Source organism: Syngnathoides biaculeatus, chromosome 1, assembly GCF_019802595.1.
Source record: "Syngnathoides biaculeatus isolate LvHL_M chromosome 1, ASM1980259v1, whole genome shotgun sequence".
NCBI lineage: Eukaryota > Metazoa > Chordata > Actinopteri > Syngnathiformes > Syngnathidae > Syngnathoides > Syngnathoides biaculeatus.
Window position 1 is genome coordinate 15757923 of NC_084640.1, and position 14927 is coordinate 15772849.

The following is a 14927-nucleotide window of genomic DNA, read 5'->3' on the forward strand; positions in this document are numbered from 1 at the left end:
AATCATATCACACAGACAAACTAAAGGCTCTAAAAACGACTGAAACGTGTACTGCTTTCAATGTACACGTACATAAACTCGTCAAAAACTATCCGTGTAAATACTAGCTTATATTTTAATGTATTTCACCCTGCAATGATTCAATTAATACTTGATATTTTCTTCCTGTGGGGGGTGAAAAGATACCATTTCAAGGCCCTTATCAATAGCAACGGTTGGGAAGAAAAGCACATTTTATTGAGAAAAAAGGTTGTATATTTTAATCACCAAATAGGCCATAAAGTCAGGTTTTATTTCATCTTACCTGAATGAAGTTGTAGTTTTTAATCGAAAGGCATTTTGAGAAAACAATTTTATTGTACAGGTAATATTTTTAAAGTCATGCGACTGGAATAAACGTAATCATTGAAGAAAATGGTTTTCGGGAAAAATGTGAATCAATCTTGTGAAAAAGGGGATGGAGTAATTTTACGAAATCTGACAAATTCATATCTCGGGAGGCATCGCATTTGTTTAATTGGACAACATGGACTATAAATAGAAATTTTAAAAAAGTGAAAATATCACATATGAATGATGCATCAGGAGTGGCGAGGGAGTTCTGAAACGATTTATTCCCAGCACGCGTGTGCACAAGCACAACCCGAGACACGAAGAGTGGTTACTGAGCTCGCTCGGAACGCACAAACGTCGTCCTCCGCTCATGTTTAGTTTTATTTGAACATATTTACTGTGCTGTGTGGCGGCTAAGAAGAGGAGGAAAGGGGGGGGGGAGGGGGGGGGTGTGGATGAAGGACTACTGACTAGACACATTTTCAGTGCAGGCTTGGTCTCATCTCCAAAAGTAGGACAGGACAAGACACGGCGGGACGACGTTTGACGTCTTCCACATGCAACACGTTCGGCAGAGCCGCAAATCGGTGATCAGAGAGCCCCCACACCCGCCCCAAAATAAAAACAAATGATTTAAAAATAATAATAATAAAAAAAAAACAACAACATGCACAGTCGAGCCTTTCCAACAGAGGCACGAGCGTGCCGCTAAAAACTACGCAGGGTGGGCCTGCTTTGTTTCGTCTTTCTGTTTTTGGTACCGAGGACTTTTAGGCGCACACTGAAAAGAAATCGGATCGTACTGAGGGAAGAAATTCGGTCCGACATGTTTAAAAAGCATACATCTTCAGGCGAAACGTACATTTCATGAGGGGAAACATGTTTGGATTCCTGAGAATAAATCATCTTTTTTTTTTTCCCCCTTGGGAGGTAGAGGGGGGGGGGCCAGTCTTTTTTTTTTTTTTTTTAAACAACTTCTCTTCCGGGATAAAAACATCCGAACATCAGAATAACGTTACATTTGAGACAAAATGTGTTGATGAGGACAAAAGTTTTCACCATAATAACTCGCACATGAGGGAGGGAAATCCATCTTTCAAGAAAGTCTATTTTGATCTAAGACTCAAATCAGTTGTACTTATCTATTAAAATAATAAAAAAAGCCCCCCAAGATATAACTTTTTTTCCACAAAAAAAAAAATTGTAAGAGAATTAATTTTTTGGGGGGGAAACTGAGAATGAGGATGAATGAAAATTGGTCCTCTTTTCCCCTCAAAGAAAACAAAAATATCCCACATCTTCCTCCTCAAAAGTACATAAAAGACCCCCCCCCCTTCCCGCAACGGATTGAATTCTCATCGTATTTATTACTTGTTTTCTTGTCAGCGTGGCCCAATATTTGTGGTATTTTTGAGCTAAACACCTCACAATCGCTCACTTTTTTACACAACATTTAAAAAAAAAATAATAACATAGGACAAGATTCCGCAGCCGCCGTGACGTCCGAAGGATGCCGCGGGACGAGATGCTTGTGCGCACCCGCAGAGTTTTTGGTCCTTTTTTAGGGCAAAATTGAGCGTCGTCGAGGAGCACGAGGGGAACTAGAAGGTGGTGGTGGGGGGGGAGTAACAGGCAGCCAGATGACCAAAAACAAACAAACAAAAAAAAAAAAAAGAACAAAAAATGACGTCCAAAGATTCAGTTTGCCGAGCTCAACTGGTCAAAACATTAAGACGAAACCGCCCCCCCTCCTCCTCCTCCTCCTGGCGCTTTTCCGATCAAGATGGCGAGCGAAATGGCGTCCGATACTGGCCTAGCTGCTTGCGTGAAATACATTTTTTTTAAAAAAATGTAAAAAGAAAAAAGAAAAAAATCTCTCTCCAGTCAGCACGTCTTTCCTCTTCCCGTGTTTTCAATATGAAACAGTGGACACATCCCCCGCATGTCAGATTCTAACATTTGTACACGCCGCTTCAATTCGTCGTCCATCCGATCGAGCAGGGAGGAGGTGGCGAGCGGGGGCGGGGGGGGGGGGGGGCGATTGGTGGAGAGTGGGGGGGGGGGGGGCAAAACGAAAAAAAAAAAAAAAAAAAGCAGGCAGAGACGGGGGGGGGGGGGGGGTTGCTCCCGTGGATCCGGGACAACGGATGGGGGCGCTCTGGCCTACTTCAGGATGAGATGGAGCCCCTCGCCCTGCTCGTCTGCAACGACAGGGAGACGTTCAAAGCGCCGCCGGCGTTCGGACGCGCGAGACTCACCTTTGACCGTGCCGATGACGAAGCAGCTCTCGTCCGGCAAGTTGTACACCATCTGCGCACACCGTCGGCGAGTTATCGTCAATAATCATCACGCTCCGCCGTGCGAAACGTGCGTTACGTCGTCGTCACGGATTTCATTTACCGTTTGAATCGTGTCGACGGCCAACAGAAATCGAAAACTGCCAATCCCGAGTTTTCTCCCCACGTGTAGTTTGACAATGTATCAATAATAGACTTTCATTTGGTAATTATTCCGAAAGAATTCATCATTTTACAACAGACTTTTTTTCCCCACTTGTGTGTCTACACTATACAACTTATATTGTCCATCCATCCATCCATCCATCTTCTTAGCCACTTATCCTCACAAGGGTCACGGGAAGCGCTGGAGCCTATCCCGGCTGTCGACGGGCAGGAGGCGGGGCACACCTGGTCGCCAGCCAGTCGCAGGGCACGTAGAGACAAACAGCCACACTCACAATCACACCTACGGGCAATTTAGAGGGTCCCATTAATCAAGGCATGTTTTTGGAACATGGGAGGAAACCAAAGTGCCCACCCGGGCACGGGGAGAACATGCAAAGGAGAGGCCGGGATCGAACCCGGGTCCTCAGAATTGTGAGGCCAACGCTTTACCAGCTGATCCACTGTGCCGCCCAATTTATATTAGTTTAGCAAAAAAAACAGTACCGCATTTAACCACTAGGTGCGCGTCTTAACCCAAGAGCGGAGGCGGGCTACGTGATTTGGCACCTGGTCGCTGAGCAGGATGTGAATCCCGGTGGGTCCTTGTCTGTACACCTGGTTGACGCCGGCCAGCGGGAGGCCGCACACGCCGGCCATCTTGCGGATCAGCTCCGCCGCCGTCAGCTCCTCCAAGTACAGCGCGTGGTACACTGTCGACGGGTCCGAAATAGCAACGGCGGTCCTCAAATACGTACGACCGACGCGCTCCCCGAAGGCGTCCTACCGTGTAAACCGGGCGACACGGCCTGTTCGCCATTCTCGCTGGCGCCGTGTCTCTCCAGCAGGGGGCTGTGCTGAGGGGACTCCTGGCACACGTACAAAGTCAAGCGGGGACGCACGGACCTTTTAACGCAAACACACACACACGCACGCACGAATGGTAAAGGTCGAAGACGCTTCCGCGAAGCTCCGATTGAGGCGAGAGGACGCCCACTTTGATTTGAGGGCGTTGAAGAGTCGGATGCCGTCCGCAGGGCCGCAAATCTGGACCAGGTCGTCCCGGGTTAACTTTAACAAATCAGAACCTGAGCAGACAAACAAGACGAGGAGGGTTAAAGTCGCGTCTGCACGCTAAGGAAAAAAAAAAAAAATCAATTTGTGACGTCTCTCACACTTGATGAAAAAGCGGGCGGAGGAAAAAGGGCGACTGCGTTGGCAACTTTTGCAATGGCGGGCGTACCTGAGAAGTGTGTGAAGAGTCGCGTGTACGAGTTGAATCGGTTTTTTAGCAGCCATTTTTGGGTGTCCTGAATGGACGCGGCGGGACTCAACTGCTGCAAGGACACGGCAAAAAAAAAAAAAAAAATTCAACACGCACTCACACACGCGCACGCAAGTTCGTCTGGTCGCACCTCCGTGCCGGCGTGGCCGCCGGGTTCCGCGTGGTGATTGGGCGAGGACGAGTCGCTGGGGAAACAACAGAGCCGTCAAGGCACGCGCGTGGAGCGCCGCGTTTGCGGCGGCGACTTCCCACCTGTCGGGTAGCGAGGCGGAGGCGGCGGCGCCGGCGGTGTAGGTGGAGAGCGGCGTGGACGTGAAGGAGGGAGTAGCTGCCTGGTTGGGGGCCACGTAGGCGCTGTCCGGCCACGGGGAACACTGCAACAATTGGGGGGGAAAAAAAATTACAAATAAATTGCAAAACCCAAAAAAATACACAAGTCGTGTATTTCAAATTAGACATAAAATGTACCATATAAAGAAAAATATTTGCAAAAAAAAAACGCCATCCGCAGCCGTCGTGTCGAGGACGTCCCCCGTCCCCCCCGCCCCCACTTACGCTGCCTCGCTTGGCCAGGGAGTCGCCGCAGTCGGCCGGGAGCGTCCGCTTGCTGGACTTCTTCAGCTCGTGGTCGCCCGCTTCCTCGATGACGGGCTCCAGTCTGGTCTGCTCGGCGCACACGCAGGCGGGTGAGCCGGGCGGGACGCCGCGGCCCGCGGGTGAGCCGGGCGGGGCGCAGGCCACTGACCTCGGACAGGATGGTGGTGTCGTAGGACGGCCGGTACTTCTCCTTCTCCTGAGCGCTGCGCTTCTCCATCTTCTCGCGGTCCGTCTTCTGCTTGCGATCCGCCCCTTTTGGCTGAAAACACAAACGAGCGCTTATTTTACAAGTATACGGTCAACGTGAAAAAGTATACGCACCCCTGTTCAAATGTCAGCTAGTTGCCGTGGAAACGCCAAAGGAAAAAAAATCCTTTCAAAACATTTCCACCTTTCATGTGACCTGTGGTATGTACAAATAAACATTTATGTTAACTGTAATTGGTGTGATGTGGTTATATTCACACGTTACACGACGCCGCAAAGTTCATTTAATTAAGCCCAAAGAAAGCTCTGATGTTCAAGTCGCCTTTCAAACGGCTTTAGAGGCAAAAGGTCACATCAATATGGGGGAAAAGTGACGAAGTTATTAGCCTTGAGCTCATATTTGACACCCCCCCCCCCAAAAAAAAGGGGGACATTCAAATAGGGGTGTGTAGACTTATTATAACTGCCAAACACCTCTGGGAACCCCAACTGCAAAAGTAGCAGGCATGTTTGAGCAATACAAATATTTGTTTCACTCAATAATCTTCAGACAACATAACTCCCAAATTCCAAGCACAAATATTATCATTTTATTAGTTGATAATTTATAGTGTAAATGAAGTTGTTGTTTTTTTTTTTCAAATATCAAAGCAATTTGTTATTCTTCTTCTTATTATTATTATTATTAGTAGTAGTAGTGGTGGTCATCGTAGTTGTGGGGATACGGCGGAGCCCGGAGCGGACCCGGTCAACGAGTACCTTGAAAACTTTGATTTGGCAGGACGCCGAGTGCAGGTGCTCGGCGTAGTCGCAGGCGTCGCCCGGCGCAAACGTGTCGATCTGGATCCGGAAGGGGACGCCCTTCTCGCCGCCGTGCTTGCGCGGCGTGAACTCCGTGCTGATGCAGTGGACCTGCGGACGGTCAAAAAGGTTCACGTCTTCAAATTGATGTGGAACATTTTCAGAAAATGGATGGAAAACACTAAAAAAAATGAACTCAACAATTATAGAATTATAACTCCATCCATCCATCCATTTTCTACCACTATTTCGGGTCGGAATTATTGACTTTATAGAATTAACCAACCCCCAAAATATTCAGATGAATACAAAATATCTTGACCCCCCCCCAAAAAAAAAAAAAAAAAACAATTTCTGAGGAATCCTTAAAACACCAATTTAAAAAAATCTATCAAATTATTAGTTTTACATTTCCAATTTAAAAAATAAAGCTAAATAAAAGAAACAAGTTTCATTTTTCAAAATGAAAAAAAAAAACAACAACATTTTACTTTCTAAATCATCAAAACTACTAAATCTGTTCTATTTGATAAGAAATAAAGCAATTTAGTGAAAAAAAATTACTTTTTTTACTACACAAAATATCTTTTGCTCATTTTAAGCCATGAAATGTATACATTTTTTAATTGAAAAAATGTATACACACTGTGCGAATTTTATTCATCATTTGAATTTAACAAGTGTTAAAATTACACACCATAAAATATATTCATCCTAAAATTAATCAGGAAAAATGAAAACATATCCAATTGGGTTCACCTGCACGAAGACGGACGCTCTCTTGTTCAAATCCCACAGGAATTCTGCGGCGTTGAGCTGGGAGGGGTGCGTCTTGGGCTCCAGGATGCCCACCGACATGGGGATGTCTGCCACGCAACGAAGTACTCAAGTCACAAATACACCCGCGGGACGCTTTTGCCGCCGGGCGGGGTTACCGATGTCCAGTAGACGGTCGCCGGGACGATTCCACTTCCATCCCTCCAGCTGTTGGTGTTCCGTGTACTGAAGCCGGCGGTCGTGAAACACCACGCGCACGGTGCTCTGCCCACACAAACACAAACGTGCGTCTTCGTTACCTCGGCCAGGACGGGACGCGCGTTCTGGCCCATCCGACCGCGCCCATCCTGACCTTCACCAGCTTGTTGGTGAGTTCCGGTAACTCGCCGGGCTTGCGGTTGTCCAACAGCCGCACCTCGTAAGACTGGCCTGCGACGCAGACGTTTACATATTCAAGAGAAGAAAAGATTTTTTTTCCCCCTTATACAAAATGAATTCTTAATCAAACTAATGATACATTTTAGCCGCCGCCCCTTCTACAATTTTCAGCGCTAGCTAAACGACGCCGAGGACGAGCCGCGGTTTGCCGACGGAGGCGGGCGACACCTTGGTTGAGGTACGTGAGCGTCTCGTCGTGCAGCTTGACGGCGGGCGAGGTGGCGGCGCACAGCACGTACTGGAACGGCGGGTTCTTGCTCTCGCTCTCCGGAGGGAGGCTGGAGTCCTCCTGCTTGAAGATGGGCAGGGCCAGCACATCGCTGAAAAACGAAAAGACAGCGAGAACGTGACTCGATTGAACACACCGAGCGTTTAGCCATCTTTTATCGAAAAATGGAGGAATAAATAGAAGCCCAACTTCAATGCCAAACCGCGGCCGTTTCCTGCAACCGAAAACGTACCGACCGGACTTTGGAGCGGCTCGTCCCCTCGCCCCGACGCGGACTCCCGGCGAGCTCGCAGATAAACGCAGCCGCGGCGGCGGCTGATCAGGAGACGCGGACGCGCAAATATTTCAGTCTCAAAGCAGCTGCGCTAATTTGCGGCCGTCCGGTACGAAGGGGCGGCGAGGAGGGAGGAATCGTCAGGAGCGAGCCCAAGGAACCGGGGAGCGCCGCGATAAAGAAAACCGTTGCCGGGTGCCTCAATTACGCACTTTGGTCAAAACGCCGCAAGGATCGAGAATTTCGGTGTGAACGTCATCGGCGAATATGGATTTATGCTTCCCCATATCAACAATGTGGCCCAACATTGTTACGAGAGGCTCACGCTAACACATGCTGCAGCTCTGCTTACCTACGGGCTACTATTATGGTCGTAGTGCGGCAAAACTATGACAATAATAATACTGAAAGCGACATTGGTCAATTCTAGACGTTAACTTATAGTGCTTGACAAAATCAGTCACTAGTGATAGAAGACGGCTGTCAAGTCAAGGACCGTTTTCCCTCACTAGTAGCACATACTTACTCTACTAGTATGGCCAACTTGTGCTACTAGAGAGTAGAAATGTCAGAGTGGTGGTGGGGGAGAAACTAGTAAGCAGACTAGTCACTAGGATAATGGTGGTGTAATACAAAATTACTAGAGAAGCAAAACCCCACAAGTTGACATCTGTGCTCTAGCCCTGGTTCTAGTAACGAAGTACTAGTTGAATTTAATATCATCGCTGGTAGCACTTGTGAGGTTCAATTGTGCACTAGTTGTCGGAAACACACACACACAAAAAAGTAGATTCTTCTAGTGTAAAAGTAACAAATGATAACTAGTTGGGTCTAGTAGAGTTACTCGAATGGCACACTTGAATTGTGTACTAGTTTGTCAAAAGTAGTGAGACATTCCACCAGCGCACCAGAGTCGTTGCACTAGTGTGCAGAATTTTCTTTCCAGGTGGGCGGTAGATGTCTACTACATGGGCCTAGCTAGTCGTGTCACTAGTGCACCGGGATAGGGCAAATGCGGCACTAGTAGCGGCACAAGCTGGAACCGGTCGATGTGGACCTGATGCTCGAGCCAGCGGCCGCGTCTGACCTCATGCTGTAGGCTGCAGCCCCCAACTCCTGGCCGATGCCCGACAGGCTGGCGTCGAAGTCGTGCACCAGCCCCGACTCGATGGTGGCGTCGTCGATCTTGAGCACCCAGGCCATGGGCTCCAGCTCCTTGTCCTCAGCTTCCACTTGGGGGGCCGCCAGCTTGTCGCTTCAGTCGGGGAGTGGGGAAGAGGAGTTCGTCCGCCCGGTCCCTCTCTCGAGATGAGGAAAGCTTTCCCTGGCCTAGCTGGCTAGCCAGGCGAATCCGGCCGAGACGCAACGTAGCTCCATAGCGATCCACTTTCAAGGCGCGGGGAGGCGGGCGGGCGGGCGGGCGGACTACATTAGCGCTGCGGTTGGGGGCCCGACAAAGCGCTCGCCCGGGGGCCGCCGCACCGTCGAGTCGAAACCCTCGAAATTACGCCCGCGCCTCGGAGGAAGAAGAAGGAAGAGAAGAGGAGAGGAGAGGATGGCGACGCTCACATGCTAACAGCGCCTAGGCTAGGCTAGCTCCGGTTTACATCGGGACGTTTCCTCTTCCCGGAGCTCGTCGCGCTTGTCGTCACCGCCGCACACGCTCCCCGGTCGGACAAATGCTGGAATTTAGTAGAAAAGCAGCCCGAGGAAGGGCGGTTATTTCGGGGGAGGTCGCTATAGCTAGCGGGCCTAACTAGCAGCAACCTCTCTCGTCGCTTTTGACTCAATGTCCGGGGTCCAATGGCCGCACCGACCCCCGTAGCCGCTCCAATCACCAGGCCGGCTCGCAGCCCGCTCCTCCGCCCCGCCGGGGTCCTTCAGCCCAAACCCGAAGAGACGGACAGCCGGGCATCAACATGACTCCACCGCTAGCTCGCTCGCTCTGCGGAGTCCGCACTGTAAGGCGCTGCCGCCCGCCGTCCCCTCGCCAGCTTCAGCCTCTGCTGCGGAGGGGCCCGCCGGCGAATCGGCGTGCGTCTGCCGGACTCCCTCAGCCAATCGGAAGCGGCCGCGCTTCCGTCATTTTCGACGGACGTCCCGCCCTCTTTCCGAAGGGAACGCTTGCAAAGTTGACAGCGGAGTGGACTTTTTTTTTTTTTTTAAATCATAAATTTATTATTTCTTTCAAGTGAGTGCAAAAAAAAAAAAGTCCACAGCCGGGACCCTTCGTTTTGCCTTTCACGCACCCATCGTGCTCGCGAATATGAAACGTGACGAAATCAAGACGGAAAAGAAGGCGAGTGTCAAATGTGATCATACCGTCGGTGTTTTCCGTCGTGTCGCTGCTGCAGCGGCGCGCGGAAGTTCTCGGTGCACGACTGCCAGAAGAGCATCGCTTCACGCGGCGGATGCGAGCTCAGGCCGGGCCGGTACGGCGGTCCGAACATGGGCTCATTTCAGCGCTCGGCCGACGGGCTCCACGCAGGTGCGACCGCTGGTCCTCGCCTTCTGGTCAATGATTGATCGGAGCGGACCCTGGACGAGGCAAAGTGTGGCGAGCGTGGAGCGTGGAGCGGGGTTGGGGGTGGGGGTAAAGGGGAGGGCATCCATGCTATTTTGGCTCCGGGGGGGCAGGGACACCCGCCTCGTTGCATAATAGAAAGAAGAATCAAAAGAACACTCCCAACAACAAGCAACGAGACTCCATCGAGTCATGTCGTTACATGACAAATTATATAGACTGCATGAACCGCCTGATGTGCTCAGTTTTGCATAAAACAGCAGCGGCGGTGCTGGCATGAAACCTTGTCCGGTCAGTGGAACGGGTTGGATCAATAAAAACAAAGAATAAAAATTCTGATTAGAAGTCCCCATAATGGACCGGCAATCAGGTCAGGATGTACCCTGCGTCCTGTCTGAAGATAGCTGCGCTAGGCTCCGGCGCTTCCGCGACACTTGTGAGGATAAGCGGCACGTCAAATGGATGGATGGTTTGGAATACCCAAAAAAAAAAAAAAAAAAGGAAAAACATAAATCAAGCTTCTTTTGCAGGGCTTTTCCCGTTTTGCTTCATTTCTAAATTTCTTTTTTTCCCCAAATTTTAAAAATGGCGTTTCCTTGAAAATTTTGTGGATCGAATCGACCGATGAACATTGCCAGAAGGTTCATATGTCATCAATTCACATCGCGATTAAGCTGCCACAGTCGAACTGAACAAAACGACGGCATCTGTACATGTTCTTTATTGTACTGTAAGCACGGATTTGGAAATACGGGGGGGGGGGGTGTCGAAATAAGACAGCAATGGACAAACTACAAGGTTACATGGTATAAAAGAAAAGTTGATGTGACGGGTTCGATTCTGTAAAAGAATCTACACGTGTCAAGAGAGGGAGGCGGGAGGGGCGGGAGTGGATGAAAAATGTGCACACCCCCAAGGAGAACTATTTTGGGATTTTTTTTTTTTTTTTTTTTATATATAAGATACATATCGACTATGTCGTCATTTTGAAAAGGGAGGACAATGTTTTCACATTTGTTAAAAAAAAATAAAATAAAATAAAAATTCTCCGATAAAAGACACCAAAATAAAATTAAAATGCTGAGTCATGCATAGCCAAGCACGTCTGCTTGTGTACCGCTTATGACTTTTTATTATCTTTTGTGGTGGTCACCTAAATTATAATTTTCATAACATAAAAATGAGCATCAAGAGATCATCCCAGTTAGCTGGGGGGTGGGTCATAAATCCTTTGAGCCAATGAGGAGGCCGGGAAAGGACGGACATTTTCTTCATGAGTGGGGGAGGGGGGGGGGGCGTGTTCAGCGCCGGGCCACAAGAGGGCGCCGGTTCCCCTATAGGCCGTCCGACGGCGGTTCGCTCCCGCTGGAGCCCGACTGGGCGCGCTTGATGTACAGGTTCAACAGTTTCAGCTGAAAGACACAAACGATAAAAATATTTGCAGCACCTGTAAATGTCATGGAACTTGTTTTATTTTGGCAAGGTTTCTACTTCCGCATCCTGTGAAGCCCTTTGAGACTCTTTTGCGATTGAGGGCTACAAATAAACCTGGCCTGACTTTTGGTGGATGAGCTTTCGGTGAACAAAATCGAGATCTGTGACGAGTTTTGTCGTGTTTAGGGCTAATAGAGCTTTTATTTTGGTAGGTTCCTGCTTCCAATTTCTGTTGGCGATTGGAGACCAGCGTTTTGCGACCAAAGCAATTTTATTTGGACCTGTGACGAGAACAGCTGATGTTTATCAGCGTGACTCCTCGTATTTGATAGCTTTTGGTCAGATTATCTGCGATTGGTCATTTGTGTCTCAGGTCATCGGAAGTGTGACCGTCTTTATTGCAATCGTCTTGCATCATTTTTTTTCCCCCAGTTGATGCTCAGACTAACCTTTGTAAACAAAAGACTACTTTTGGACCTGTGACCGGCGGTTTACAACTTTTACTGCTTTTATTTTGATACGTTTCTACGTTAATCTAGCTGTGTTGCGCGTTCCGAGTCCTTTTGGTGACTTGATAGGACCCAGCGGGCATCTTTTTATACATAAATCACCGCAATTTGGATTTTCATTGACTGCCGTCTTTTACTTGATTAATCATGATCTCACGGGACTGTACGAGCATCCGAAAAGACTTATCGAATTGCGTTTGGCTCATTTAAGCGACAATCAGTGGTCCCGCTTTGCCTTTGTCGCGTCTCACCTTGCTGCTGGACAGCTGACTGAGGTGCGGCTTGAGGTCCTCGCCGATGACGGCGTAGATGGCCACCAAGCAGAAGACGCAGGCTTTCCTCACGCTGCTCTCAGAGTTGTCGTAACCCTGGTGACCGCGCGCAAACGCGTCGTTATTAGCCCGCATTTTTGTTGACGTCGGCGGCCTCCCCGTTACCTGTATGAGTCCCGGCACGATCTCGGGCAGCAGCCCGCCGAGACCGTCGCGGGGGATCCTCTCCACGACCTTGGTTTGCATCTTGATGGCCGCCAGGTTGATGGGGTAGTCCGCCGACTGGATGATGGGACACAGCACCTTGATGCACTGATCCGGGCTGATGGAGAGCGCCAACATGGCGGCCGTCTCCTCGGCCGCCCGCACCACCTGTGGCCAACGGCAACACAAATTATTAACGATATTGGCGATTTCTATTTTACTCTCCCCGCTCCTCCGGTACATACAAACCGAGTCCAAATTTAGAGTTGCGCGCATTTAGTGTAGTACCACATTGTGCCACAACATAACGAGCGACACTGAGCTCTGCGGGAAGACTTGCAGCATAATTACGACCAAGAAGAAGAGGAAAAGAAGGTCCCCGAGTAATAGCAAGAAATTCTTGCAACTACAAAGACAACCAGTAACATAGAGGTTCATTTCCATTAGCCGGTCTGGCTTTTCCCATTTAATATATATATATATATATAATCATTAAGCTTTTTGTGTTTAAATATACAATGTTGAATTATCTTGTTTTATAGGGTTGTACGTTCGCCAGTAAATCTGAACTGGGAGCGACAAATATACAACTTGAAGCAAGCACACTTTGCCTCTTATTAAAACTGTTTGAGTGCCGTCTTTTCATTTCCTCCAAATCATGTAAAAAATGTTTGCATAATTTTAAACGTGTTGTGTGCGAGGGGTAAAACTACACACATGCATCTTTTTTAAGTCTCTCGCATGTGGCTTTATAATGCACTAAACATTCATTCATTCCACAAATTGTGCGTGCGTGCGTACCTCCTTGTGGGGGTCTTTGTGCGCCTCCAGGGCCTTCATGATGGTGAGCTCCGCATAGTTCTTGAACCGCCAAGGCTGTTTGCTGAGAATTTCCCGCAGGACCCGCAGAGCCAGCGTTCGGATCACGTGCTGCGTGAGGAAAAACAAGATGTCGGCGTCGTGTGAATCGGGAAGACGCCGGCGCTACGTTTTGGTGCGCAGCGCCACAAGCGGCAACGCAAAATATACATTTTTAATTTAAAATCCTTTACAAAAATTGGCCGTACGAGAGGGTCTTCCTTTTCTAAGGTCTGGCAGTCGATTGTAAAGGCGTCGTGGACTAGCGTGAAAGACTCAACCATCACCAGCGGATTTTGAGAAGCTAAACTGCTACACGAGGAGAACAGCACAAGTTCAGCAGTAACTCGAGATGAAAACAACATTGAGAGCGACTTTGAGACTGAAATGGTGTTTGACGGACACGTTCTGAGGCCCTTCAAGTCCGATACTGAAGACGACGACTTTGGTGGTTTTGGTGAACAGGAGGAGGATGAATAAAAACAAAAAAAAATTCTGTTAAGTTCGAGGCATTTTACTGCCAGCCATGTGAAAGTCACGGTTTGGAAACAAGGTAAGAAAATAAATATGTACAAAGTCTTTCAGTGTGAACCTCTAATTCCACAACGGACTTTCTAGATTGGCGTGGCCAATGTCTGCGGGGGAAATAAAATGCTACACAGAGTGGGTGTGGCTTATTATGCGGTGCACGCAGGTTCAATGTCTTTTCCTTTTCGTACAGTATATGTTTGTTATCTGAGCTGCTTATCCTCACAAGGTTTGCGGGAGTGGCGGAACCAATCCCACCTATCTTTGGGCGGGAGAGGCGCAGCCTCAACTGGTTGCCGGCTCATCACAGGGCACATTTGAACAAACAGCCACCATTCGCACGCACATTCACACCGACGGGCAATTTGGGGATTTCGCTTCACCTTCCACGCGTGTTTTCGGGATGTCAGCGGAAAGCGGAGTGGCCGGGGAGAACAATTTGAACATCAGTCCTCAGAACACGCTCCTTATTTTTTAATTGTACCAACGAGATTTCACGATGACGCTTAGCTACCTCTCGGTCGCCCATGGTCTCCAGCAGCAGCAGCAGGATGGTCTTGAAGTGCTCGTCCCAGACCTGCAGCGTGTTGTCGTGGATGAGCTTGAGCAGCTCGCTGAGGGCCGCCTTGCGCTCCTCCACACGCTCGTTGTGATTGGACAGCTCCTTCAGCAGTTCGCCCATCACCTCCGACTGGTCCAGGTTGCCTTCTGCCGACGCGCAAATGGAGGTGTCAAGGAACTGGGCGGGGTTGCATCACAAACAAGACTCCTACCGAAGACAGCCCCCCCCCCCCACCCCCCCAAGACAAACCCTGAAAGCGGGACAAGCGAGTGCGCTTTTTGTCCTCTTTACCATCCGGGAGCCGCTCCGAGTCGTCCACGCTGCCGTCTTTGCGGCCGGGTTTGTACGGAGAGTCGGAAAAGAGCTTGCGGGCCCCCCGGGGACTGGAGGAGAGCAGGGGCGTGTTGAGGAGGGAGGTCTTGTTGTCCAGAGCCGTGCGTCCGCCGTCCGCCGGCTCCGTCGCTCGGCCGTCCACGCCGCCGCAGCCTCCCTCCTGGAGCTGCTCGTTCATGTCTTCTTGGCTGCGCACGCTGAAGTTCTGAATGGCCTCGGTGACGCCCTTCAGAGAGCTGTAGATGTCCTCAGAGTTCATGTTCTCCGTGTCGTAGTCGAATGCACTGTACACCCCAAGAGAAGTCAATCCAGAAGTTGTGA

General features: G+C 49.4%; 2 protein-coding genes across 4 annotated transcripts in view; both read right to left on the bottom strand.

Annotated features, from left to right (window-relative positions):
• Positions 1 to 2399: 2399 nt before the first annotated feature.
• Positions 2400 to 9938, bottom strand: ubp1 (upstream binding protein 1). Of its 3 annotated transcripts, XM_061822683.1 has the most exons (16): positions 8470 to 9454; positions 7048 to 7199; positions 6794 to 6870; positions 6600 to 6705; positions 6424 to 6530; positions 5623 to 5775; positions 4805 to 4915; positions 4615 to 4722; positions 4312 to 4433; positions 4190 to 4244; positions 4018 to 4111; positions 3772 to 3862; positions 3562 to 3680; positions 3345 to 3487; positions 2592 to 2643; positions 2400 to 2534 (listed from the first exon to the last, which is right to left on the bottom strand). In XM_061822683.1, the coding sequence occupies exons 1-16, from the start codon at positions 8583 to 8585 to the stop codon at positions 2497 to 2499; spliced, it is 1644 nt and encodes a 547-aa protein (XP_061678667.1). In that variant the 5' UTR covers positions 8586 to 9454; the 3' UTR covers positions 2400 to 2496. The 3 variants fall into 3 exon arrangements, with proteins under 3 accessions (XP_061678667.1, XP_061678649.1, XP_061678657.1); XM_061822665.1 differs by lacking the exon at positions 8470 to 9454 and adding an exon at positions 9705 to 9938 and having other exon boundaries at positions 2435 to 2643; XM_061822673.1 differs by having other exon boundaries at positions 2435 to 2643; positions 8470 to 9458.
• Positions 9939 to 10631: 693 nt separating this feature from the next.
• Positions 10632 to 14927, bottom strand: part of clasp2 (cytoplasmic linker associated protein 2) — a 39163-nt gene continuing 34867 nt past the window's right edge. The window contains exons 38-43 of the mRNA XM_061822696.1: positions 14565 to 14890; positions 14226 to 14419; positions 13127 to 13255; positions 12287 to 12493; positions 12101 to 12217; positions 10632 to 11318 (exon numbers count right to left, since the gene is read on the bottom strand). Coding sequence (XP_061678680.1) covers positions 11241 to 11318; positions 12101 to 12217; positions 12287 to 12493; positions 13127 to 13255; positions 14226 to 14419; positions 14565 to 14890 — 1051 coding nt within the window. The 3' untranslated portion in view covers positions 10632 to 11240. The remainder of the gene's footprint in view (positions 11319 to 12100; positions 12218 to 12286; positions 12494 to 13126; positions 13256 to 14225; positions 14420 to 14564; positions 14891 to 14927) is intronic.